Here is a 23,739-nt window from a genome sequence, read left to right as displayed (position 1 = left end):
TGTCTTGTTACATTCAATTGAATTCCCAGATCACATGACCGACCCTATGACCTGTCGTTGCTTTCATTTGTACGTTTTGTGTATATCATTTCCGATCTATATACTTGTTCGAGCACCCTTCGTTTACGCGTGATTCCAATCTGGTTAGTCAATTTATTATGCATACAGATACCACTAGGATGGCTATTCTTAACCCATGCCCCCACGAAAGCCAGCCCAGCAAAAACGACGCACATCTAACAAGAAAAAAGTAAGTGTTTATATTCTATCAAAACACAGATGCTAACACAATTGCTTAGGAACCACCGCGACTGAAGAAAAACTCTAACGTCAACGCATCTGGTCACGATATTGTGACCCAACTCGGTCTCCCTGAAGATCGGCCAGAAACCCCCCAATGTCTCCGCCACACGTCTTCTGCATCAATGGCTGCACATGCAGGCCACAGTCGCTTCCAATCTCCCCCCGTAAATCACTACCCTCAGCAACACATCCATGACCCCCCACAGCAACACGATTACGCCCCGCAGCCTGATTTCTATGATCACAACCCCCCACAGCATGATTATGCCCTGCAGCCTGACTTCTACGACCACGACCCCCCACAGCATGATTATGCCCCGCAGCCCGACTTCTATGAACACGACCCCCCACAGCAACATGATCACGCCCCGCAGCCCAACTTCTACGACCACAACCCCCCACAGCATGATTACGCCCCGCAGCCCAACTTCTACGACCACAACCCCCCACAGCAACATGATCACGCCCCACAGCCCAACTTCTACGACCACAACCCCCCACAGCATGATTACGCCCCGCAGCCCGACTTCTACGACTATGACCCCCCACAGCAACATGATCACGCCCCACAGCCTCAATATGACGAACTATTTACATTCGGAGGCTCCGGCATGCCACGCTATATGAGGTGGGATCTCGGAAGTGCCACCGCACCAGCGCCTGCGCCAGCACCAGCACCAGCGCCAGCTGTCGTCAGTGTGGTGTTGGCTTGCAAGAGAGAGGCAGAGCGGGGCGAATTTAGCCGTGGGGTAATACATGTATGTTCTTCTTCTTTCGTTGTTAGTATTTGTCTAATATTCTACTAAGACGCTGGAGACAGAGCGTTTGGTCGGTCGACAATGTGCCATCGAACACCATCTCCCTCCTACCCCTGCCCCCGGACCAGCACAACCAACCACGCCGGCCTCTGCCATCACCCCTGCAGCTACTCCTCCGGCTACTCCTCCAGCTACTCCCCCAGCCGTTACAGCCCCAATCAAGCTTAAAAAGAAGGACATCAAGACGATCAAGACTGAGGCGAAAACATACCTCCGTCGCACAATGCTGCGAACGGAGGATGTTTCCTCAACGCGCAAGCAACGAAATGTGCATATTTCGAAAGCCTTGCGGGATGCGAGAGTTGACTTAATTGGCGAAGGTAAGTCGTGAATGTATTGATGATGTCAATAACTCTTTTTCATAGTTCCATATGAGAAATTCGAGACGCCGAAGGTTCATGAAGAAATGGTAACATTGATGTCGTCTACGTGGAGGTTCTTCAAGACGTACGCATCCCACAACATTCTCAATGCCCTCGATCTACGCCTCCCGCCTGCGGAGAGGGCCGATGCAGTGAAAGGTCATCTATCTGGACTCAACTTCCTGCACAAGGTTGAAATTGTAAGTGTCTCGTTAAATAATAATTGCGCAACTTATAGTCGTGCCAACAGGTTGATGGCATCGAAGTAACACGTTTTCTGGAGGCTGAGTACCTTATCGACATGATCGTTGATGTTGTGTGGAAAGAAGGGCTCTATGTTGACATCGACATTGAGAGACTCGACTGCGTATTCGGCCTTGCAGGAGCTGCCGCAGTCCGGTTCCGAACCTCGGTTCGAACCTGAACCTTTCCGAACCGGACGCATGGTCTGGTCCAAGGTTCGGCCAAGACTCAGAACCGAACCTTTCTAGAGGTTCGGGGTTTGGGCTGGTAGTGAATAGGTTCAAACCCGTTCGAACCTCTCAATTTTTGTCACACTTTTTTCAAAAATGTGTAAGTATTTAAATATTTACCATGTGTGAATATAATAATATATACAAATGCATGTGTCTGGAACCACAGGTTTGGGCCATCGGGTGAGATTGATGCGGTCTTGTCGTGCCTGCCGTGGTTGTGACGCGCTGTGTGACACAGGACTGCACGGTCACAAATTCATGTCAAACACTAAGTATCTTATGTCACTGTGAATTCCAACCATGCACTCTAATTTCAACGTACCCGTCGCTCATCACAGCAAGTCACCGTTCTCGCTCAAACAAGGCCATAGGATTTTCGTAGTTATAGGATGTCATCAGGTCAGCATAAAAAAATACGTTGTCTAGTCAGGCATGAAGTAGATCACGTCACAGGCTGCAATGGATATCATGGAAAAAGAGGGAGCACATGTTGCTGACCGCCCACGTTCTATTGCAGTGCACGAGACTCTGTGTCTCTACCAGGTGCGATCAGTGTATTTGGGGCCGGTTCTGATGTGGTAAGTTCTTACATTGCATCGCGTCTTCACTCGACAACTTTTGTAGACTGCATCTGCAATCACAATTATGATGATGGCTGCTGCCACTCATACAGATGCGCAGGCTCACGTACAAGAGGAACTCGATGACGACATACCTCTCGACGCTCATTATCATGATTCTCGCCCATTCATGGTTCTCACTCATCATCATCTGCATGGTGCATTTTTAATGCAATTTATTTTTATTTCTATTTTACAGATTACTCGACGTCTTCCTACTTGTCTTGTCCATCTCCTCTCTCTCATTCTCGTCCTCCTCCTTGTCTTCTTCCCTTCTCCTGCTCTCGTCCATCGTCTGTATTCGTCTGAGCCACGTCAGCAGTTGCTGACGTGTGCTGGGCGTTTGCGCATGGCGTTTGTGGCATTTGGAATGGCATGGTGGAGCTCGGACATTGATTCAGCAGGGCTTTCCGCCTTTCGCTTAGTCGGACCTGGTTCGACCAAATGGCTGAACCGAACCCATGGTTCGGTTCGGTGTTCAGAAAATTTGCCCCAAGAACCGGACCGAACTGGACTTCGGCAACACTATGCCGTTCACAACACCCTCAAGGCATATCGTGAGGGCACATACGAGAACGTCGACGCATCCGCTGAACAATTCTACGACGTTTACAGTTCAATCATGGCGTTGATCGGTAGAATCAGGCTTGATGACGCGTTGAGGGAGAGGTACAAATCTTTGTGCAAATCAATCATCAGACGTGGAGAGGCAGATATTGGGCTGTAGATTACACGGATTTATCTAATAGTACAATCTTGAGATCATCTGCTATCTGTAATTTTACAATCAAATATTTACAACGAGATTATCTGTTTTTCACGCATTTTTTCGTGTTTGCAACGAGCCGAGTCTACTTTGATGCAATAAGTACTAAAAAGGTGCGCGAGCCGACGTCAGCTATTTATGGCTCCCAGAAGCGCCTCAAAGGCGCGTTTGCGGATTTTGGCTTTTCAGATGTACTACTAGATGGTCCCACGAGTCCGTGTGTCCCAAGAGTCCGCGCATTGACTCTAGCACACGCAATTCTGCACAGAATCCTTATCCATGATAGATCTGGATTCGCCCAAACATAATACACACTGCCATATTTTTTTTTTGAAGAAAATCGAAGTAGATCTTGTTCCATGGGCAACTTATCAGTGTGAGAGGCATAGAAGGCTCACTCTAAAGGTCAGATCTCCACATATAATTCTAGAATATTGTGAGATGGTTATATACATGATTAGAGAATACTAAAACAAATTTATTCAGGGCACATGCTTGTCAGGATCATCTGCGATAAAGAAATAAGCCCCAGACGTGACAATCTGCCCAAAGCGTTACATAGAGACTGTGTAATCAAAACTCCGCAATGCCGAAATGCTTTACACATGCACAACTTCACAACATCTAATTGGCCTGTGCAGAAGGCAGAGGAAGCGCGGAGATAACCGGTGCAAACGCGACTCCCTGCAGACGACAGGGAGTCCTATGGAGATTTTAACTAGTAATACATGAATAGTGAGCCTAGCCAAAACCTGCGAGAAAAATGGAACACTCCGACAACTGGCAGGATAATAATAATACATAACGATAGGAAAAGACCAAGAGAAAGAAATTAAGTCTCGACCGCTATACACTATAAATAAGGGAGGGATGGGAGGGAAAGAAAAATAAATGATTGTGGAAAAATAAATAAATAAATATTGAGCGAAGCGATGAAAGAGACACACCAAAAAATCAATTTCCCGGTCCATCGTGAATAGAATGCCCACCAAACAGCAGGGTTTGCAGCAAAACAGGGTTCTTCCGAACATAGCGTTCCCATGTATCCAAACGCCAGCGCCCAATCCGCTGAATGCTGGAGGGTGAGGCACCAGCAGCAGCCAGAGAAGTCGCACCACCAGCGTGCAATGAATGTCCCGCGATGGACACATCAAAAAATACGCGCAAACGGCGCATAAACCATACTGGCGAGGGAGGTTTACCATTGTTACGCAACCAAAGGAAAGGTTGCAGTGGGAATTTGAGATTCCGAATGGCCAGGTAAGCCGCGAAATTTTGTAGAGGGTCAATGGGGCCCTCACACCGTTGAATGAGAACTTCATTTTTTTCGAAATGAACATCCGCTTTATCACGAGGCAGAAGAAACGAAAAATAATCAGCATTTAAACGAACTGAGTGACACAGAGACAACTTTGCATAATCACGAAGTTCCAGTTGGTCCGGCCACACCAATTCCCCTAAACACATGAGGCCGAAGAAACCACATAAGAGTTGAGACAGCCAGAGGATGTCGTCATACGACAAAGGACGAGGCATGGTAGAGGCCACGCGAACAAGGTCGTCCCGCAATAGAGGATGTTTCCGATTTGCAGGCCGCCCAAACCGACGCACAGATCCCTGCAAAGAGCGTTTGACAAGATGAGATTGACGGATTTGACGAATGGAAGGGAAATAAGGTTCCAATTGACTGACAATTCCCGACAAATAGCATTCAACAGACCGAGGTTGTATGTGTTGGCACATGTAGACCACGTAGAATGATAACGTATCAGCGTTGGGCTCCACAGCAAAACGATGAGTCGCGCAGAAGGACAAATAAGAGTTGAGATGAGACGAGTAGGCTCGGGAAGTCGCAGGATCAAGAGCAAAACCGAGGGAGATAGAACGCTCAAGAATGAGACACTCTAGAGACCAGGCCTCCCAGAGTGGCTGCCTGGCGTTAGTGGACTGAGTGATCATTTTTTCGATGCCCCCAGCACATTCCGAGGGGGTTGAAAAGGTGAGATGATTAAGCCCGGAGATACCTGATAAGCTTCATCATTCTTCCAGCGCGAAAGGCAATCGGCAACGGTGTTGTGTATCCCCGCGACGTGAAACACACGTAGGTCCACATGCAAAGCCAGGATAGCGTCCATAGCGACCAACAATAACCAATTATATGGAGGAAGTGCAGCGAGGGTGTTAAACATGGCGACCGAGTTCATGTTGTCCATAAACACTGCTAGACGGTCATAAGAATGAAGCCAGTCAACCGCATTAAGAATAGCGGCAGTGATGGCTAGAGCTTCGAAGAAGAATATGGTGCCGGAAGGACATCCTTCAGGTAGGCGAGACTGAAAACCAAGGTTCAAAGAAGGGAACCAAAATCCCATTCCATCCCCAGAGGCATCAGTATAAATGGTTAACGTAGCCTGGGACATATGATGAAAGTCCCAGGCAAGAGAGCGTATGAAATAAATTCCATCCGACGTAAGGAGATGATTGATGACCCACGTAAGCTCTCGAACGACATCTCTGTTCACCCAGATTAAGGCTCTCTGCTCCAGTTTGCCTGCCATTTTGGCATATACTGCCGAAAGGCCAGGACATAACAAAGGATAAACATTCAGCGCACAATTGAGATGTCCTGCAAGACGTTGAAAGTCTCACAGGGACCGGCAAGTGCCTTGAATGGCAAAACCACGAAGATTGTCAATGAGATCTGAACGAGATTGGTCCGACATCCTCACGCACATGAGGTTGGGGTTGACATCGAAACCAATGATAGGTAGCTCTACTCTGAAGACTTGCTTCCGTTCTTCGTGAGGAATTCCAAGACGGTCCCAGAGACGAAGCAGCTTGCAAAGATTACGAGGTAACACCTTATGGTAAGGCGCATACAGTTCCATTTCCTCCTTTCGTTGGAAGGAAAATGAATCGTCGACGTAGATATAGATGTAGAAGATGAGTATTTTAACGATGGCAATCCAGATCACGAGAGCCATGAAGGCATGATAGATTCGTTGGGAAGTGCGTCCACCGAAGACATTATGACAATCGACAAACCGCTTATTCTCCCAGGATGACGACTTGCTTTATCTGCCACAGCAGATGCATTGGCATGTGACGATACGCTTCGGAGACATCAGCCTTCCAAAGCTGCAAGTCTCCACCTAAATGAGACCGACAATAATGTCGGAGACCATTCCCAAGATGGTGAACGTTGTCCAGAGTCACCCCAGCAATGTCATCCCGAGATATCATCGAATTGAGGGCATACAATCCAGCACTGTGATCAGTAACCAAGTGGAACTTGCTAGTCCCAGGCTTAGGCACAGCATGAACCAGCATACTATACATCCCCGGCAAAAGATCAGGTCCAAACTCTTCCGAATAACGTCCAAGAGCGACTTCTTTATCGATTTGAGATTTAACAAACTCTTTTTCAGCATCAGACTTGAGAGGACGAGAGGAGTTGTCGAAAGTCAAGGGCCATTCTCCATAATGTGTGTCGGCGAAAGGCCAGAAACCTTCACGAAGACCGAGACAAACAGAATTAACAAAAGCAGGATTGGGATGATCCGAAAGCAAGGACTCAAACTCCTCGATGTTGATACAGGTAGAAACACGAAATAGATGAGGAAAATCTGAGATGGTACGAAGCGCTGAAAGATTCTTGAATTCTTGTTTTGGAGGTCGAGGTAACGGTTTTGCAGTTTCTGTCCACGTGGCAGTCGGACTTCGAGGATGAGAACGATCATTCCATATATTCTTTCTCCTATGGCTAGGAGCTGCCGCAATAAGACTATTTTGATCCTTCACCGCTCTTACCGAGCCGCGGACAGTCAGTTTTCTTGTGGGCTCCGCGACAACCTTTTCGGTCACAGCAATGGGCGAAGAAACATTCCGAAGAGGACTTGGGACACGTCCCTCTGTTCCACTTATGACAAGGGTCTCGTCTTGTTCCTCCCCTGCTCGACCGATCTGACTTCCCTCCTCCGCTAGAGTTTGATTCGGTGGAATTGGGACCCACGCCAAAGGAGGACAAGAAAGTGTATTGGAGTTCCCCAAATGCGGAATGATCAGTGAGGCGTAAGTGTCGTTGGAGTGACACCAAGGTGCGGACTGCTTTGTCGTACTCGATGACACGGTGATGTCGTGAGCTTTCGAAAGCGTGAAAGAGTCCCGACATGTGAGCGTTCCAACTGGTGTACTCTTCCCAATGTTGTGGAAAGACGAAGGTGAGGGTGTTAATGTACTTGGTGAAGGCGATGTTATGATCTGAGGCAGAGTGGATTCCGACCGAAGATTTGTTGGCCCGAAATGAGAGCTCAACTTTGTCGTCGATGATGTGGGTCTGCTTAGGTTCAAGGTCTGTTGAATGGGTGGCTTCAAGGACCTTTCCCAAGTCGACAACTTTCCATTGGACGATATTGAGCCACTGTTCCGGAGGGAATGGTGGACATCCAGGTGTGGATAAGATGTCCCGAACGACTGCTTTGGGGTCAACTGCGAATCGTTCAAGTTGGTCGAAGGTCTGCTTGATATCCGGCGCCAAAGAGGCAATGGCAGTGACACGCTTTTTGTGCCATGGAAATTTAGAGGTGTCAAGGTGTCCTCGAGATCGTTTGATTCGAGGTTCATCCTCGTCAGAAGACTCGGAGTCTGCTCGCTCCTTTCTGACCCTATTTTCATCTTCTTGAATCTCTTCTCTTGGTGGTAGGTCTCACTCTTCCGCTTCTTGAGGAGACGTTCCCCTAATTTGATTTCCTCGTTCGGCAGCCTTCCCATTCGCTCTATCAACGGAGTCGAGCATGTCAACGTATACTGCAAGGGCTTCAGGGAGGCTTCCTCCGATTCTGATACTGGATGATTCAAGGAGGACTTGATGTAGGGCAAGGATGGTGTCTGCCTTTGCATTCTCTCGTCGACGATATTGCTCGACAAGTTCATTACACTTTTCAACGCATTCTGAGTCCGAACGTGCGGGAATTTCATCCGCTCCGGATGAAGCGGTTTGAGAGGTACCAGAGATAGCTTGTGATGACCCAGCTCCATTATTAGACATGAGAAATTTATTTCGATGGAAACGAAGTGACAATAAATAATGCAAAAAACGCTCTGGCGAGACGACGAGAGGAGGTCAGAAAGAGATTAATCGTGTAATATAAAACTACAGGCAACCTACCTGGCGAGACGACGAGAGGAGGTCAGAAAGAGATGAGAGCCCCTTACAATCGTTACCCACCAGGCGAACCTCAAACTCCGCTATAGGAGAGGAGGAGTTTGAAAGACGATCGGGAGTGTTGCCCGACGAAAAACAGGCCTAAAAAGAATACATGTGGCTGCGCGACCATAGTAGGGCTTAAGCCAGCGCACACGCAGGCTCATGAAGTAGAGGACGAGTCTTATTCAAGACTCGAAGTTCCGCGACAGACACGCAACCGCTTGTCGGCCAATTAGCTTCGTATAACTTATATTAAACCCAATTAAACGGTGCGAATTCTGCGGAGCGTGAAAAGGCATCGCGGCAGACGTGTGACATAGTGTGACGAAGTGCGCGAACTCTAGGGAAAATGCACTTTTCTGCGCGGTAACTCTCCGCTGGACTCAACACGTCAATTTTCGAAAAAGAAACTAGCAGACGTTGTACTTTCGATGTCACGCTATCGAACTGTCAAAGAATTAATTTTGTTTGTTTGTGCGATGTGGAGTAATGACCGTTTTGCCAAAAATGCGCGAACTCCCGTGGACATCTAGTAGCTCCCAAGTCAGTGCATACAGCAGCGCGCGCCCTCCACCGTACCAAACTCTACTGGTCCGCCATCTTCGCTGCCCTCGTCCTTCTTCGGTGATTGAGGGCACGCTTTTAAACTTTTGGCGCCCGCGCTCTCGTATGGCTACAATCGACGTTCTTCGCCAAAGCCTGCCTTCTCTCCGCCAAACTCATCCTATATTATCCTGCCGACAATGCCAGACACGTTGTCACTGAGTTATTTTGCATCGACTATTAGGCTTCAACCCCATATTTTCCTGGACCGTACTGCTCATATCTTGCCGGCACCCATTATCCAAAACATGAGCCTGCGCCGGACTACCCCTATCAGCCATCGATATCACCCCTGCACTCGCGGACAGCAACGATGACTTGGAAATGACATGTCGTCCATTTCGGGATCCTTCGTTGAAGCCCAGACATGGATATAACCGCCCGTGCCAAGATCTAATAGATACAAGCAAGCAGTGTTGGCACCAAATGTGAACACATTTACACGAATGTCACCGATATCTGGTGCGGCGATGAATACGTCGTATCGCCATTTTTTTCCGTTTGGATATCTGGAAGAGCAACAATGCTGTGACTCAGAGGTCGCCATAGTAGTGAGGAAAGAACAATGAGCAAGAGACAGAACTACTATGAACGCGGCGCAACGCATCATGCATATGACGTGGTGGACGCAATTGCATGATGGAGGATGATGGTCACGCAAATGGAGAGAGTAGGGTTATGTTGCTGTTAAGTGGCCTTACACAAACTTTAGTTAGCAACTCTCGACTGTGAAACGAATGCAATGCGAGGTGAAAGCGAGACGGAAGCGAGATAACGTCGCGTTTGTTCGCTTGCCTAGTGAGCGGCAGCACGGAGTACTTTGGAAGACTCCTGTGTTTTAATGCGGGTAAGACTAGTACTTCTCGTACGGTAGGATGCTATTAATGGGGGTTTCAACATGATCTGGACCATCTTTCGAATGTAATGTAATTTCAAGGTCAGTTTACCCGCTGTGTCTGCTGATCATCGGAGAAGATACATCAGTCACATGTCCTTCATTTGTGCCAGTACTAGTGGCTCGAAGTTTGATGCAGATGCATGCAAATTGTAATACTTATTCTTCATTATGAGTATTATGCACACATTTCAATTATGTCGGAGGTCTAATTTAATTTGAGCTTCTTCAGACTTTGTGTTGCAACTCACAGATCCAAATTCAAGCTCAAGGGCTATCTTCCACTTTGTTTTGAACTACGGAACTTTCCTTGAAGTAGCATCATCCAGATCAATGTAGGCCAGGGTACACGGGCGAAACGGTGAGCCACCGTCATGATGTGATAAAAGCCTGAACCGAGCGTGATTACATTAATGGCTCTATGTAGATATTGCTTTGTCTCCTATGAAATGTATAGGCGCTTATAAAATGCCGCGATACCTACTACTCAGGCTAGTGATATCTGCGGCTCACGAATTTAGTGACGCATCTTGTTTCCTTAGACGGCATTCTTCTTTGGACCGCGCTCTGATGGATCGCAGCCATCAAGGATCGATGTCCATTCTCGGTTCTCAATACCAGTCCATGGCATACGGAACGTCTGAATCTGATTATTACGACGTAAAGGCCTCGCAATCAGCGTAACGCACCCTAAAGGACTCCTCGGTTCACTGATAGTCAGTCCACGAACAATTGACAGTTCGTCATTTAGTAATGGAACTCGTGCCTGTCTCCGCAGCATGGGCGCGAAGCTCTACTAGATAAGTCAAACACTACGCCGGATCAAAGCATTGCTGTGTGGTACGTGGACCTTATAAGAAAACCCAATCGAGCATTTTAGTCTACAACACATCCGCTGGCTGAGAGATCCTTCTTCAATCCACAAACCTTTAAACCGACTTATTCACTATCATGATTCTTGTATGTTTTTTGTATCGCTGAGTTGGTTCACCACTGGCGACACTAATATTGTTTTGTGTTGCAGCATCTTGCCAGTGGTGCAGGATCCAACGATTCGGCTGATTCGGTATGTCCCTGATCGCACCAGCTTTGATTCGGACTTCCAATTTGATTTGCTCTATAGCAGGTTAATGGTGATGTCCATGCAGGCAGCGCCAATTCAGATGGCCCAGTGCGCCACTCACTGCAGCGGCTTTTGAATTCTAACTCAAGTCACTCTATCGTAGGGAAATGCTGGAAATCACTCCATAGCCCAAGGAATTCATGCCTCGATTGACTACAATGACGAACCGGATCAGTCGGACAACCACAGTGACAGGGACCCAGATGCTAGTTACGACACCGATTTTTGGTCCGAGGAAGAATATGTCGAAGCTACCAAGGAAATGCAGAAGATTTGCAAAAACTCGAAGCATGTTTCGCAGTTTTTACGTTTTGGTAAAGCGTTCATTTGGCCATCACACCACAGCATTGAAGTATTATGTCAAAGGTGGCGCTGGTTATAATCTCAGTGTCTCTCACCAATTCGAGAGCAGCTCCGAAGTAGCCCGCTGCGCAGTTCAACCTGGTAACATTGATGACTTGAAAAAGATCGTCAGTGCTCGATTTCTGATTGGATTTTGTCCGATTGAATGTTGTTTAGATGAAAGTCTTCATGAAATATGATAAAGTGAAATTTGCGGTGCGTATTTTATTATCAGTTCTTCTCACCATTTCATGACTTTACTATGTAGGTCAAAGGGGGTGGACATTCCACCAATCCTGGATTCAGCTCCACTACAGGCATCCAGATCTCCATGGCCAACTTCAATGAACTCGAATATAACAGCAAAACCCAGAATCTGCGCATTGGAGCGGGATGTCTCTTCGATGAGGTCTACAAGGAAATAGCCCAGTATAAGCGAAACATCGTCGGCGGGGCTACCGCTGCTGGTGTCGGAGTAGCTGGTTGGCTATTGGGTGGTGGTTACTCCCTCTTGACCAACCAACACGGTCTTGGAATAGACAATCTAGTCGAGGTTCAAGTCGTCTTGTGCAACGGAGAATCAGTAAAGGCATCCGCTGAACGCAATAGTGACCTTTTCTTTGCTATAAGAGTGAGTCTATCAAATACACAGGTATAATCCTAGTCCTTACGGAAATAGGGGGGCGGAAACAACTTCGGCATTGTTACTTCGTTCACTGTCAAAACCTATCCACTTGGGCCTATCTACGTCGGTGTCAACATGTTTTTACTGTGTCTTTCATGCTGATCTCGTATAAAAAAATTAGCGGAACATGTTGACGTTTCCAATAGATAAGGCCGCAAAGGTGAAGGAAGCAATTATGAACTTCATTGACAAGTGCAAAGACAAGAAGGCAGCGATCGTTGGCGCATACAGACATTTCTGTATCCGTGGAGAGCGGGAGGTATGTCCAACCCTTGAAGTTTACTGCGCACTGACATTAACTGTCAATACAAGGACAAGATTACTGTTGACCTTTTCTATGATGGGCCGCTTCCTTCTGACAATCCTTTTGAGGAGCTCCTCGAGCTTTCTGACGATAAATGGATTCATCACGAGGACCACGACGAAGCGGACAAAAAGCTTGCTGAAAATTTTGCATTCATGGACCAGCTTTTTTCACACATTCATGATCCGTCCCGCATCTCTGCACCGCCATCGCACCGTCAAGTTGATGGGACACAACTCTCTTTGCAGACGTACGCGAAGAATCCCCCTAAATCTGGTGTCGGAGAAGAGAATGTTAGGTATGTCATAAAACAAAAATTTTGACGTTCGGCTCACTCACATTTCTGCAGGGCGCGTTGGGGGACTGTGATGGTTTCGCACTTCACCCAAAAGCTCTTGGATGAGATCGAGGTCCAATCGAAGGTATGATCATCCTTAGCATCCAAATGTTTCGATATCTTTCTCATCGTTCTTATTCTCAGCTCGCTGCCAGCAAGCTGAAGGAATACGAAGGAAAGACAGCCGTCATCGATATTTGGCCATTCCTACCGTCCATGTTTGACACAAGCACTTCCGCTGGCTGGCCGCACGAGAAAGGCCGGCCGAATGGGCCATTGCTCGCCTGCTTCCAATGGGAAGGAGAGAACAACGATAGTTTCTGGATCGGGCTGATGAAGCAGATCCTGCAGTCTATTCAAAAGGTGGCGGAGGCAGAGGGGTGCACTAATGACAAGTTGCCAAAGTATTGCAATACCTCGCTCGCCGATACTCCAGTCCAGGACATCTACAAGGAGCATTTGCCAAAGCTTATAGCAATCCGCGCAAAATACGATCCTGACAACATGATGGGGAGAACTGGTGGATTTAGAATTCCTTTGGCGTTGTAGGCGTTCATGCTCGGCGCGCAAATTACCGATGAAACTTATCGCTTTCCGTACCGCATTGCTTGTATATATCCGCGAACACTTTGTGTAATTTTAGTTTCACTATGGACCCAGTGTTTGTCTAACAGACGAGTATTTAATGCCTCAATGAAGCTAACCTGTGCTTTGACTCTGGAATGGTTTTAGACTACATAAAAGGAGGATGGCCATCAAGATTGTTAGACAAACGGTGACAGTTCCCTGCAGGCAATATGAGGCTTATAAGCTCGGAGCTGCTAAATACTTTGAGATTGCCACGACACAGGATCCATCGTTCATCGGTTCATCTGACGCTCGAATATCTAATATAATCTGATATGACCGCGGTGTACAATTTGAGCTTAGGACTCAAACAACATCGTGGGAAACAGGACCTTCCAAAGTTTCTGTCATCGTCCCACCAATATTAGTCGTCCACGACTGTCTACAACTGATCATTTCCTGGCAGTGGAATATTCTAATACTCATCATCTGTAGGTTTGAAGGATAAACACCAGATGTTCACATGGATCGCCCGGTGACCTCCAAGCCACGGGGAATCTGTCGATACTACAAAACCCCCAGGGGCTGCTACGCTGGTGATGATTGCAAGTTCCTTCACGGTGCTGAAGAAAAGCTTACCCCGTACGACAAATCCAAGGTGTGCAGATACTACATTCAAGGCAAGTGAGGTGCAGTTTGATGATAACGTGGTGTAACTGACCGAATTTCAGGACACTGCACTCGGGGTACTCGGTGTTGGTTTCGTCATGAACTTGTGAAGGACCCTGTTGATGAGGAGCTAAAGCACTTGGATGAAAATATGTGTAACATATGCATGGAGAAACCTCAAACATACGGTCTTCTAAGCGAGTCACTATCTTGGCTTTTTGAACGTCTTCTGACATCGTCCCCCAGTTGGCTGCGGCCATGTATTCTGTCTTCAGGTCGATCCTATCATTATTTTTCTTTCGATGCACAAACTAACACTGTCACTCAGTGTATTCGCCAGTGGCGAGAGCCACAAGGAAAGTCGCCGGACATGGTGATGTCAGGAGTGATAAAACGTTGTCCTTACTGCCGCAGTCCATCGCGTTTCATTACACCTTCCACGCATTTCTTCCCTCATGATCACCCACGCAAGCAGGAGATAATAGATAGTTACAAGAATAGCATGGCTCGCGTTCCATGCAAGTCAGTACGATCTCCTTACATTGCTCTCGCCGGTCTGATCACAGTCATGCAGATATTTCGTCGAAACATCAGCTTCTGGCAAGCCCTGTTGTCCATTTGGTCTCGATTGCTTCTACCAACATCTCAATCCTGATGGTACACCACACGTTTTCCAATATGGAGCAAATCACTTCATGAAGGTATAGCGTCATCTGCATCTTGTACCTTTATATTTATGCCTTGTCAGGTATTTAGGAGACAACAACGGCAGCGTGGCCATACGCTGTTCGGGTCTGCTTCAGAAGCAGATCTCGCAGATCGCCTTAGGCTTCTACAGAGCATCCTCGGAGACCCAACGAATAATCTACATGTCACCCTCAGCTTCGTCCGACAACATCTTCCAGCATTATTGAATGGCATGGATGCGGAGTCTGGTGCAGCCACAGATACTCTAATGGATGATGACGACGAAGACCGTCAGTCCTTCGAATTACTGGTGAGCCTTTTTAAGATCACTTAGTTGCATGACATGTGTATGTTTAGTAGCTTTGATTCTACCATAGGCGGAGAGTATAGCTACAGAGCAGTCACTAGAAACTGCGCATTTTGTGGCTCCTGTTACCCTCGTATCCTTCACTGTCGAGGAAAGTCCACATCCACCTGTCGAAAGTCTTGTAACAGTACCCACTGCTTCAATACCACCTAGGGCTAGGAGTGCATCTCCAATTGTGGGACCCTCAACAACACATCCGGTGCCCTTTAGGCCATCATCCTCTGCGGAGGTTTCTGGACTACTTTCTCACAGCTTCCTTCCCTGGGCAATGCCCCGCACACCGTCCCCCCGTCCCTCATCTGCCTCCCCAGCCTCCATGACATCTACCATTCAGCAATCAAATACGTCCAGATTCAGTACCGTACTGAACTCCCGCAGTCGGGAGACCATGGTTATTGACATCTCGGACGAGGACGAAGAGGACGAAGTAGAGGAGAATGTTTTGTTACATCCTCTCAACGTCGACGATGACAATGACAATGATAACGACACTTGCCTATCATCTACACTTACAAGTACTGTGCCTGACCCACCAGAGAGCAACGGGTCGTTAGCTGTGTCTTCGGGAGCTGCTGAAGCACCAGCAGACTGTACGGAGGAGCAGACAACGCCGACTGGCCGACCGCAATGCGAGCATGATGCGGATCCCCCATTTGTCACTGATGGCAGAGGCAGAGTGGTATGGAGCAGGACTGTACGTGGTCCATCTCATGCTCAGGCTCAAGTGGAGGCTCGTGAGCGACGCCATTCGAATTCTGCTATCAAAGCTCGACGTCAGACATCTGAGACTGGAGCAGTTGCGACAGATGGAAGAGGTCGTGTTGTTCCGACAGGACAAGAGGGATCTGAAGTCAATAGCAGGACCGGTGGCACGGAGACCGAGACCGAGGCGGAATAATAACACGTAAAAATGTGAAGTGTTGTAGTTGTATATCATATACTTGTGTGTATCTATAAACCTGTAGTTGTGCAGCATTTCCAACAAATGCGTATTGGGTATCCAAAAGTAGCGTAAAAACATTTGTTCACAGCAAAATAGTTATTAGGTGCGGGCCTAAAGACTCCCGACACCAACGACAGCAAAACAAAACAAAAGGTTCACGGTAAATCACTTTCATCCACATTTAAGATAAACTTGGTGTAGAAACGAACACCTTCATTCATGCTGTCTGCACGGAAAGCTAGTTTGGGGAACTGCATCAGCAAGGAAAACAACGTAACACTACAACGCTTGCCTTCATTGACAGTGTGTTCTCCATTGAAACGATCCGTGTCAAAGGACGGCGAGAAGCGGAAAATATGCTTGGTCAAATTCCAGTAGAATTGTGTGTCTGAGATTACGTGAAGGGACGATTTGTTATGAGTAGATCACAGTTGCTCACCAGTGTTGCCTGGTTCATATCATTCATTAGAGTCGTACAGTATAAACCAGTTCAACCAACGTACCAATTGATAGAGAGGGTACAACCACGACCTTGCTGCTGTTGCGGGTGGGGGAGCTCTCAAAAGCAGCTTTAATGCTTCCTTGTAAGAGTGCCCAAGGACCATAACCGGTGGGCGTCACGGGCGAAGGTTCCAAGGCTGTCCCGAGGAAGTCAGACAGAACGACTTCACCAGCACCACCACGAGTCACGTTGCTACCAAACGCGACGAGTGCGAGGTCATACTTGGTTGCCAATGGGGTCAAAAGGTCGATCATGTGCTGCTGCAACTCAGCAACAGAACTAAAAGTAAGAAGTGAACAAAGTCCTAGAAATCATACAAAAGAAGTAAGACCTATGCTCTGCGATGCGGTGATTCACCACTGCGTTAGCACGCTCTGGGAGAGCGTTGACTTTCACGCCACCTTCAATGAGATCTACTGCTTGTGTGGTCCCGAGCACTGCTTTGTACAGGGGATCCGAAGCCAGAAGTCGCTCTTGGAGCACCTTCAGAGCTGCATCATCTGCAACCGCTTTTCTTGCGAGCTTTCGCAAGTCTTCGGGGTACGCTGGATCGTAGGCCGCAAGGCACTGCGTAGTCGCAAACGGGGTTCCTCTTCGGGAAAGGCTAGCTTGGTGTGGGTTATCTTCCACCGCTGCTATGAAACGGGAGAGGAGACCAATGCTCTGTACGGTATTGCTGATTAGTTATTAGTAAGAAAGCGTGGCAATCAACGCGCACCGTATGAGAAGGTGGTACACTCGAATGACCACCCAGAGTTGAAACAGTGATCTTCACATCAAGATATCCCTTCTCGGATGTCGAGGGAGTCGCAAAAACAATGCCACCCGTGTCCGTGTAAAGATCTAACGCAAAGTTGAGTTGTACCACTTTGCAACATTTAGTCCACGAACCTCCTTCGTCAAGAAGCAAGGCAAAAGAATCGCGCCCGTACGTTTCTTCCAAGTATCGAGCAAGATGACCAGCACCCTGAAGCTGCTTATCAATAATGGAGCTCGTATGTAGAGGTTTACTGACCTCTATGCCTTTGGACTCTTCGTCGAATCCATACGAAAGTATAAGGGTGCGTGCAGGAGAGAAACCTTGCTTTAACAAGGAATCGATGGCTAGCAATTGTCGTATCAAGTCGCCTTTGTCATCACAAGTACCACGACCCCATATCCATGTGCCTGTGATGATACAAATGTAAGTAGCACCTCGGGGGTTAAAAATTTGCCTACCGTCATAGTACCCTGAATACGGATCGTGTTTCCACTCTTCAATTGTTTGTTCTTCGACTGGTACAACATCTGGAACGACGTCAATGAATATTCAATAGGACGTTCAGAAGAGAATAACCTTGATGAGCGGTCAAGATGTAAGGCTTCGCAGAAGTCGATCCCTGCCAGTGAAAAATCAGACCATAGGTGTTGACTTTGGTGACATTTAGGGACTTGTAACTAGAAATTAAAAAAATGAGCTAAAGAACGTCAACATAGACTTGAAGAACCCGACGTACATGCGAGGAAACGAGGCTTCAAGAACTCGATGAAGTTCTGCGAATGTATCCCATCGGCTGTCTTCACCGACCGGTCCATTATCGTCGTATGATTCGGTCCTAAGAGCCCGTCCATGTTTCCACAGTGATATGCAACATTAGGACTTACGGTACACGGACTGCATCTCCGAGGGCCTGAATAGCTCTTTGCTTGAAGTCTTCCGAGTTGTACGCCACATCCAAGTCTTCGCTGAGCCCACGATACTTAGTCGGATGTAAAGCCGTCCACTGGGGGCATGTGGTAGAATTAACGCCCGGAGATAGCAACTCAGCAAGCCCATTACAATGACCTGCAAGCCAAAAACGAGGAAGATAGCAGATTGGAAAGAAAGCGGAGTCGCAGAACGTATAGAGCACTAGTGAAATGATTGCCAGGCTGTACATCAGCACTCGAAATGTAAGCAGCGACCTAGACCAGCCACTTTCATGCCAGTGCTTCCTCGGTGTTTTGCCATTGGTGGGACGACATACTACATCCAAATGTGCGGGTGCCATATGCGAGGTATGATGACTCTTGGGAAAGTTTGACGCATTATGCGCGATGAAGTATAGCTCGGTTTACTGACTCAATTCAATACTGCTGACGGTAAATACGTGATCGACGGAACCGAGAGTTTTATTTTGCAAGAACGTGACCTCGGACGCGTCTTGCCTCAGTCTGCCACGCACTACTCAGTACTGCCCTCGGGCCTCAGGCTCGCGTCACCGTACTTTCACTTTTTCCATGTATGCACGCGATGACTCCATCATCTATATCAATAAAGAAAAAAACTCGCTCCCTCGAAGTCATCGTATTTCTTTAAAACGACGGTATTCGACTCTTGCCTAATGCTCTACTAAGCAGGTGATGTACTGCTTGGCGCTGAATCTCAACTCTGATTGCCAGTGCAGATCTATCAGAAAATTAATTAGATTCCTTAGCCTAACTGAGGTCGTATACTAGTACTATGCCGAGCTCTTATACTCACATCATAGCATCCGTTGATAGATGAGAGTCATGGAACCGCGGAGACCCATGAAGGGGATGAACTATAACACGGCAGACATTCCTTGTGAGGCTCATCTATGTATATCGATCCTTACTAATAACTGTCTACTATCTCCTGCTGTCAGTGCTCAGGAAGATAACGGCCGTGTCTCCCCCCTCTCCGGCCAGAAGTTTGACTAGACGCGGCAGAGTCCCTGAAAGCAGGTGTGACACCACCAGAACAGATTGACACCGTTTTCGGTCATCTTCACTGGGACCAGTGAGTACGACACTCTTTGAAGACTATTCCTGATCAACCACACTGCCAGTGGTATCGGAGATCCAGAGCCACTTAAGAATGCTACTTTCATCTTCAGTGAACACGGCAAGGGAATACTCGCGACAGGTTATACTGCGACAGAAGACGCAGATACCAGATTGTCGCATGACATTTCATTGACATTGCAATCACCTTGATGTACGCAGGACACACACGCAGGGGGAACACACCAGCGCGTACATCTACTGGAGGGTCATGAACTCATGGATACTGCTCTGGGGTAATTCTGCAGGAGACTTCAGATCAATCGCAGGAGAAACCGACATCGGACACTATGATACCGATGTCAATGGGTGCTTTAGACGCATCCACGTGAACAAGGAACCGCCCTGGAGAATATTCGGAGAATCAGGGGATTGCTCAGCAATTCGAAGGTCCAGGTGCTGAATGCCCCATGACGTTCCTTTATCAGGGTGGACAGCTTTCTACCCTGGAGTCATTCCCAGAAAGCATGACCTTCAGAAAGAGGATATACCACGGCCGACTTTATTGGTCGCTACCTGATTAGATGGAAGCATCATTCCACTGAAAGAAATTACAATTTCTTTGTCGCAGTTACAAAGGTCATTCGGTGCAACTCAACTGCGCGGTACAGCATTGAAGATACGGCGGAAATCGGGCGGAGACCTCTGAAGTCGATATCCCAGCTCCAAACACTTGCTCAGGAGTGACCAGTCCCCTCCGAAAATCATCGGTTCCCGGATTCGCGTCACTTCAAGGTACGAGCATTGCTCCTTCGAGTCCATGCAATATTCTAAGGAGCCCATCTTCGTTGGTTCCAACAGTCATTCTTTCGCTGACGCCGCGTTTCTTGCCTCCCAGCATTACACCTGCTGCTCGCTCTGTTATCCACCTATGCCGAGTCAGTTCAACACTCTCGTTGGACAAAACTCATCTCCCTTTGCGTAGTCCAAACTCTAACTCATCCAAGCGTCCACTGTTCACACTGTTCGAATCACAAGCACACCGTTGACCCGTCGCCATCACGCTCTAGTCTCCACCGCTCATTCGCCCCTTCAACGTCAACCATGCGAACGCTTCGCGGCCGGAGCCTATGAAGGACCGTCAATCTTTATCTTATATTATCATATCACACACGTAGTCTTCACGTTAAAGAGATATGCAGATGTACTGCGGACACGACAGTAAATGCCTCGCTAAAAGCGGGGGGCCTATACGAGCAAGAACGGTCTTGTGTATCGCGTGTCAATAAAATTGCTCGTACCTTGGTGCAACTCTAGGGAACTGAAGTCTTTCGCACGAGTAAGGGGAGACGGTAGACTTCTTGCCCAGGCATCTGAGTCATGTTCCGAGGGGGTATATAAATGGGGAAGTCATATATGTGAGCATACTGCCACTTCGCCTCCCACCATTAATCAAGTCAGGGCAATCGACTGGGCTGATGCTTCCTCCGCCCAATGCAGACCAGCCTTTTATGTACGTATCGGCGCTTGAGGGAGGACACCTTCGCATCCCCTGCGATTTGGTTGTAGACGACAACTCGCAGGGAGAGTTTGTGTCGTGTCCATCTCTTGCCTTTGCGCTACGACACTCCGAGACCAAGTCATGGGTTGTCTTCGACTTAGGTATACGGCGCGACCTCGAAGGATACACCCCTCTGTCCCAGGAGCGCATCAAGGCCGTGGGGTTCGCCCCTTTTGTGAACCAGACAGTCGCGGAGTCACTGGTTAAGGGAGGTATTTCCCCTGATGAGGTTGAAACTGTCATCATTAGCCACTTACACTGGGATCAGTGAGTGTTAGGGACAGCTGACAGATCCAAAAAAAATTGACTGTTCGGTATTAGCATCGGGGACCACGAGCCATTCACCAGAGCTACATTTGTTGTGGGAGAGGGATGCAGGGAGCTCCTGGCTTCAGGATATCCCATGAACCCGGACTCCTTCTTCTCTTCGACCGCTCTTCCGCATGAGCGCACTAAATTTCTTCCTCTATCCGACTTCAGTCTCCCGATCGGCCCATTTCCGCTTGCATTGGATTTTTTCGGCGATGGCAGCATGTATGTGATTGACGCGCCAGGTTTGTGGTATGGGAACCCTTAGAATGTATGACCTGACAAGTCAGCATTATAGGGCACGTCAGAGGACACATAAACATACTTGCGCGCACCAGCTCAGATGGCGCATGGATTCTCCTTGGAGGAGATTCTGCTCACGACTACAGATTGATTACGGGCGAGAAAGATGTCGCACATCGCATTGATTCGTCAGGTTGCGTCAGGTGCATGCATGAAGATAAAGATAAAGCTGTGGAGAATATCGCAAGGATCCGGTCGCTGTTGGAAATTCCGAGAGTGCAGGTGTTGATTGCTCACGATTCGAAGTGGTATGAGGAGAACAAGGGGTCTGCCTTCTTGCCTGGTAACATATTGCCATTGGCTGCATGAATATCAGTGATCAGTTCATTTGAAATGGTCCTCTTCGCGGGAGAAGTACGAGGTCGCTCTGAATGATAGAGTGGAGTCCCAGAGAAAGAAAGATGTCAGTCAGGACAACATGCTACAATCATATCGCCTACATTGTACAAGCCTAGCTAAAGCCGGATTACTGGTTATGGCCAATTTATAAATTCCCACGAAGCAGGTCAAGTTCTACTTCGATGTTCCTTGCAGAAGGAGGAATGGCCTCGTGTCTCGCATTTTTACTAGCATAGGCCTCCAACGCCACCGCGTACGTACGGTCTTGACGTGTTTTCTATTCCACTTGCGCCATCATGGATAGTTCGTCGGTCCTGAGCGACGAGGACTATGATCTCATCTCTAACCCTGGCCAGCGCTCCTTGGAGTCCAGCATTGCCGACTTGCATCATATTCCAGCCTTGAATACTTATGAGATTCCCCCGTCTGATGCAGCCAGGGAACGACTCAGCGCGGTGGCGCTGAGTCCCGGGGATATACAAGCATATGTGCAGAATGCACTTAACGCGTCTAGTGCAGGAAAGTACCCACGGGACAATGTCACTCTTAGAGTGTATGTTGACGGCGTTTTCGATGTGTTAACTATTGGGCGAGTACACCACTAGTAACTGCTGCATGATCACTAAAGTTCATCTAGGCACGTACATCAGCTCCGTCAAGCGAAGCTCTCGTTCCCTTCCGTACATCTTATCGTTGGAGTGCTTTCGGATGAGCAATGTCGAGCTCACAATACTACACCTCATTTCTCACATCTTGAGCGTTGCGAGCTTATGCGGCACTGTCGCTGGGTAGACGAAGTGCTACATGACGCACCTTGGACAGTGAACGATCGCTTTATTATCGACAAGCGTATCGATTATCTTGCGTTGGAGGAAGGCTCTTCTGTTAACCCTGAATTTGATAAGGAACGACTGAAGGGATACGACGTAGCGAAGAGACTAGGTATGATCCATCCCTTCTCGCAAAAGTTGCACATACTGAAGAAAGACCCAGGACGAGTATCACCCACCCGAATGACTACCGGACTAACTGCTGCTCCGCTTTTGGTTTCTTATAATGCATCAGAAGACACCACACCATTCCGAGAACTTGCCGAAATGGTGTTAGAACAACCTGGTCGCAGTACATTTACGCACCCACCTCCGACAACTTCTACTACCACGTCCGCCGACAGCAAGACTCATGACCTCGAGGCCCTTGGGGCGATGGAGGCCCTAGAAGCCATGTCGAACGAGCTGGCAGAGAGGTGCGCTCGGAAGCAGAGGCAGCCAGCCAGAGGGTAGATACCGGGGAAATTGATGCGCGCTGTTAATACACAGTAATTATGTACGATGGGCTTTTATCAACCTGTGCTGTGTTGCTACTTACGCTATTTAGCCGTTCTTGCTTTGTCATATTGGTTCTTTATGTCTAACTTTCTGGACGTACATATTGACCTGTCATGGAATTTGTTTTGTTTTTGGCACTACTTAGCCTGAGCGTTCTCACTTCGTGCCTATACCTACACCTTACACCCATGCATCGGAACTCACAGGGCACCGTTTCTTAAAACGCATGCTACTTATCATAGATCATGCATATGTTCGATTTGAATTGTGTCATCCAGGCATACCACAGGTATCGTTGTTTCCATCTCACAGCCAGTACTACGTGTGGATTGACTGCTTGCATAAGATAAGTTGCAGGCATACCACTGGTTCAACTCGAGTGATTACCTGGACCTGCACTTGACAAGGATTCCACGACTCAGATCATATATAGCAAGGGTGGACGTCGGACGACCGTTTTAAATTTTAAAACTCGGGCAAACCGGCACGTGATGTTGTTACTTCCAAATAGGGGCGACTTATTTTGAAGTTGACCGGGAGAGCACCTATTTTGGAAAT

The 23,739-nt window shown here is 47.8% G+C and overlaps 10 protein-coding genes across 10 annotated transcripts; 7 read left to right on the top strand and 3 right to left on the bottom strand.

Annotated features, from left to right (window-relative positions):
- Window positions 1-196: 196 nt before the first annotated feature.
- F5147DRAFT_650663 (uncharacterized protein) lies at window positions 197-1,907 on the top strand (the record flags this gene model as incomplete). The annotated part of the gene is made up of 5 exons (XM_041433457.1): window positions 197-250; window positions 300-1,061; window positions 1,111-1,441; window positions 1,487-1,683; window positions 1,734-1,907. The coding sequence occupies 5 exons, from the start codon at window positions 197-199 to the stop codon at window positions 1,905-1,907; spliced, it is 1,518 nt and encodes a 505-aa protein (XP_041295693.1).
- Window positions 1,908-2,418: 511 nt separating this feature from the next.
- On the top strand, window positions 2,419-3,306 carry F5147DRAFT_770993 (uncharacterized protein; the record flags this gene model as incomplete). Its single annotated transcript, XM_041441187.1, has 3 exons — window positions 2,419-2,502; window positions 2,584-2,712; window positions 2,779-3,306. The coding sequence occupies 3 exons, from the start codon at window positions 2,419-2,421 to the stop codon at window positions 3,304-3,306; spliced, it is 741 nt and encodes a 246-aa protein (XP_041295692.1).
- Window positions 3,307-6,393: 3,087 nt separating this feature from the next.
- Window positions 6,394-8,392, bottom strand: F5147DRAFT_770991 (uncharacterized protein; the record flags this gene model as incomplete). Its single annotated transcript, XM_041441186.1, has 3 exons — window positions 6,394-7,605; window positions 7,661-8,003; window positions 8,055-8,392. The coding sequence occupies 3 exons, from the start codon at window positions 8,390-8,392 to the stop codon at window positions 6,394-6,396; spliced, it is 1,893 nt and encodes a 630-aa protein (XP_041295691.1).
- Window positions 8,393-9,093: 701 nt separating this feature from the next.
- On the bottom strand, window positions 9,094-9,807 carry F5147DRAFT_682860 (uncharacterized protein). The gene has a single exon (XM_041436494.1). The coding sequence runs from the start codon at window positions 9,762-9,764 to the stop codon at window positions 9,441-9,443; it is 324 nt and encodes a 107-aa protein (XP_041295690.1). The 5' UTR covers window positions 9,765-9,807; the 3' UTR covers window positions 9,094-9,440.
- A 1,091-nt stretch (window positions 9,808-10,898) lies between these two features.
- F5147DRAFT_63169 (uncharacterized protein) lies at window positions 10,899-13,407 on the top strand. Its single transcript, XM_041432808.1, has 12 exons — window positions 10,899-11,009; window positions 11,074-11,115; window positions 11,173-11,220; window positions 11,276-11,486; window positions 11,539-11,642; window positions 11,692-11,730; window positions 11,783-12,145; window positions 12,194-12,262; window positions 12,321-12,458; window positions 12,512-12,801; window positions 12,853-12,925; window positions 12,985-13,407. Exons 1-12 carry the CDS (start codon window positions 11,001-11,003, stop codon window positions 13,387-13,389), a joined length of 1,791 nt encoding a protein of 596 aa, XP_041295689.1. The 5' UTR covers window positions 10,899-11,000; the 3' UTR covers window positions 13,390-13,407.
- A 388-nt stretch (window positions 13,408-13,795) lies between these two features.
- Window positions 13,796-15,176, top strand: F5147DRAFT_63119 (uncharacterized protein). Its single transcript, XM_041432793.1, has 7 exons — window positions 13,796-14,087; window positions 14,139-14,273; window positions 14,323-14,351; window positions 14,405-14,598; window positions 14,651-14,777; window positions 14,833-15,073; window positions 15,124-15,176. The coding sequence occupies exons 1-6, from the start codon at window positions 13,931-13,933 to the stop codon at window positions 14,902-14,904; spliced, it is 714 nt and encodes a 237-aa protein (XP_041295688.1). The 5' UTR covers window positions 13,796-13,930; the 3' UTR covers window positions 14,905-15,073; window positions 15,124-15,176.
- Window positions 15,177-15,755: 579 nt separating this feature from the next.
- On the top strand, window positions 15,756-15,965 carry F5147DRAFT_533703 (uncharacterized protein; the record flags this gene model as incomplete). Its single annotated transcript, XM_041430120.1, has 1 exon — window positions 15,756-15,965. A coding segment is annotated over one exon (210 nt), but the record flags the coding sequence as incomplete, so codon positions are not given.
- A 163-nt stretch (window positions 15,966-16,128) lies between these two features.
- Window positions 16,129-18,711, bottom strand: F5147DRAFT_63124 (uncharacterized protein). The gene is made up of 11 exons (XM_041432794.1): window positions 18,220-18,711; window positions 18,072-18,170; window positions 17,912-18,012; window positions 17,794-17,862; window positions 17,591-17,742; window positions 17,467-17,542; window positions 17,294-17,418; window positions 16,907-17,238; window positions 16,577-16,854; window positions 16,513-16,521; window positions 16,129-16,461 (listed from the first exon to the last, which is right to left on the bottom strand). Exons 1-11 carry the CDS (start codon window positions 18,603-18,605, stop codon window positions 16,229-16,231), a joined length of 1,860 nt encoding a protein of 619 aa, XP_041295686.1. The 5' UTR covers window positions 18,606-18,711; the 3' UTR covers window positions 16,129-16,228.
- A 2,108-nt stretch (window positions 18,712-20,819) lies between these two features.
- Window positions 20,820-21,823, top strand: F5147DRAFT_571854 (beta-lactamase-like protein; the record flags this gene model as incomplete). The annotated part of the gene is made up of 3 exons (XM_041431060.1): window positions 20,820-21,169; window positions 21,224-21,456; window positions 21,510-21,823. 3 exons carry the CDS (start codon window positions 20,820-20,822, stop codon window positions 21,821-21,823), a joined length of 897 nt encoding a protein of 298 aa, XP_041295685.1.
- Window positions 21,824-22,018: 195 nt separating this feature from the next.
- On the top strand, window positions 22,019-23,599 carry F5147DRAFT_682824 (uncharacterized protein). The gene is made up of 3 exons (XM_041436493.1): window positions 22,019-22,442; window positions 22,491-22,795; window positions 22,847-23,599. Exons 1-3 carry the CDS (start codon window positions 22,150-22,152, stop codon window positions 23,134-23,136), a joined length of 888 nt encoding a protein of 295 aa, XP_041295684.1. The 5' UTR covers window positions 22,019-22,149; the 3' UTR covers window positions 23,137-23,599.
- The last annotated feature ends 140 nt before the right edge of the window (window positions 23,600-23,739 follow it).

This window comes from Suillus discolor (genome assembly GCF_016758755.1).
Source record: "Suillus discolor strain FC423 chromosome Unknown F5147scaffold_13, whole genome shotgun sequence".
Lineage (NCBI taxonomy): Eukaryota > Fungi > Basidiomycota > Agaricomycetes > Boletales > Suillaceae > Suillus > Suillus discolor.
This window is presented reverse-complemented; position numbering and strand designations above follow the sequence as displayed.

What these genes read in the sequence shown, in the direction of transcription:
- F5147DRAFT_682824 (XM_041436493.1), top strand. Translation starts at nt 22,150, where the DNA reads ATGGATAGTTCGTCGGTCCTGAGCGACGAGGACTATGATCTCATCTCT. An exon ending in TTCGATGTGTTAACTATTGG is followed by an intron (nt 22,443 to 22,490) that starts GCGAGTACACCA and finishes AAGTTCATCTAG; the next exon opens with GCACGTACATCAGCTCCGTC. An exon ending in CGACGTAGCGAAGAGACTAG is followed by an intron (nt 22,796 to 22,846) that starts GTATGATCCATC and finishes AGAAAGACCCAG; the next exon opens with GACGAGTATCACCCACCCGA.
- F5147DRAFT_63119 (XM_041432793.1), top strand. Translation starts at nt 13,931, where the DNA reads ATGGATCGCCCGGTGACCTCCAAGCCACGGGGAATCTGTCGATACTAC. An exon ending in GTGCAGATACTACATTCAAG is followed by an intron (nt 14,088 to 14,138) that starts GCAAGTGAGGTG and finishes ACCGAATTTCAG; the next exon opens with GACACTGCACTCGGGGTACT. An exon ending in GCCATGTATTCTGTCTTCAG is followed by an intron (nt 14,352 to 14,404) that starts GTCGATCCTATC and finishes ACTGTCACTCAG; the next exon opens with TGTATTCGCCAGTGGCGAGA.
- F5147DRAFT_682860 (XM_041436494.1), bottom strand. Translation starts at nt 9,764, where the DNA reads ATGATGCGTTGCGCCGCGTTCATAGTAGTTCTGTCTCTTGCTCATTGT.
- F5147DRAFT_63124 (XM_041432794.1), bottom strand. Translation starts at nt 18,605, where the DNA reads ATGGCACCCGCACATTTGGATGTAGTATGTCGTCCCACCAATGGCAAA. An exon ending in CATCTTGACCGCTCATCAAG is followed by an intron (nt 17,863 to 17,911) that starts GTTATTCTCTTC and finishes ACGTCGTTCCAG; the next exon opens with ATGTTGTACCAGTCGAAGAA. An exon ending in CACCGCATCGCAGAGCATAG is followed by an intron (nt 16,855 to 16,906) that starts GTCTTACTTCTT and finishes TCTTACTTTTAG; the next exon opens with TTCTGTTGCTGAGTTGCAGC.
- F5147DRAFT_63169 (XM_041432808.1), top strand. An exon ending in ATGATAAAGTGAAATTTGCG is followed by an intron (nt 11,731 to 11,782) that starts GTGCGTATTTTA and finishes TTTACTATGTAG; the next exon opens with GTCAAAGGGGGTGGACATTC. An exon ending in AGATCGAGGTCCAATCGAAG is followed by an intron (nt 12,926 to 12,984) that starts GTATGATCATCC and finishes TCTTATTCTCAG; the next exon opens with CTCGCTGCCAGCAAGCTGAA.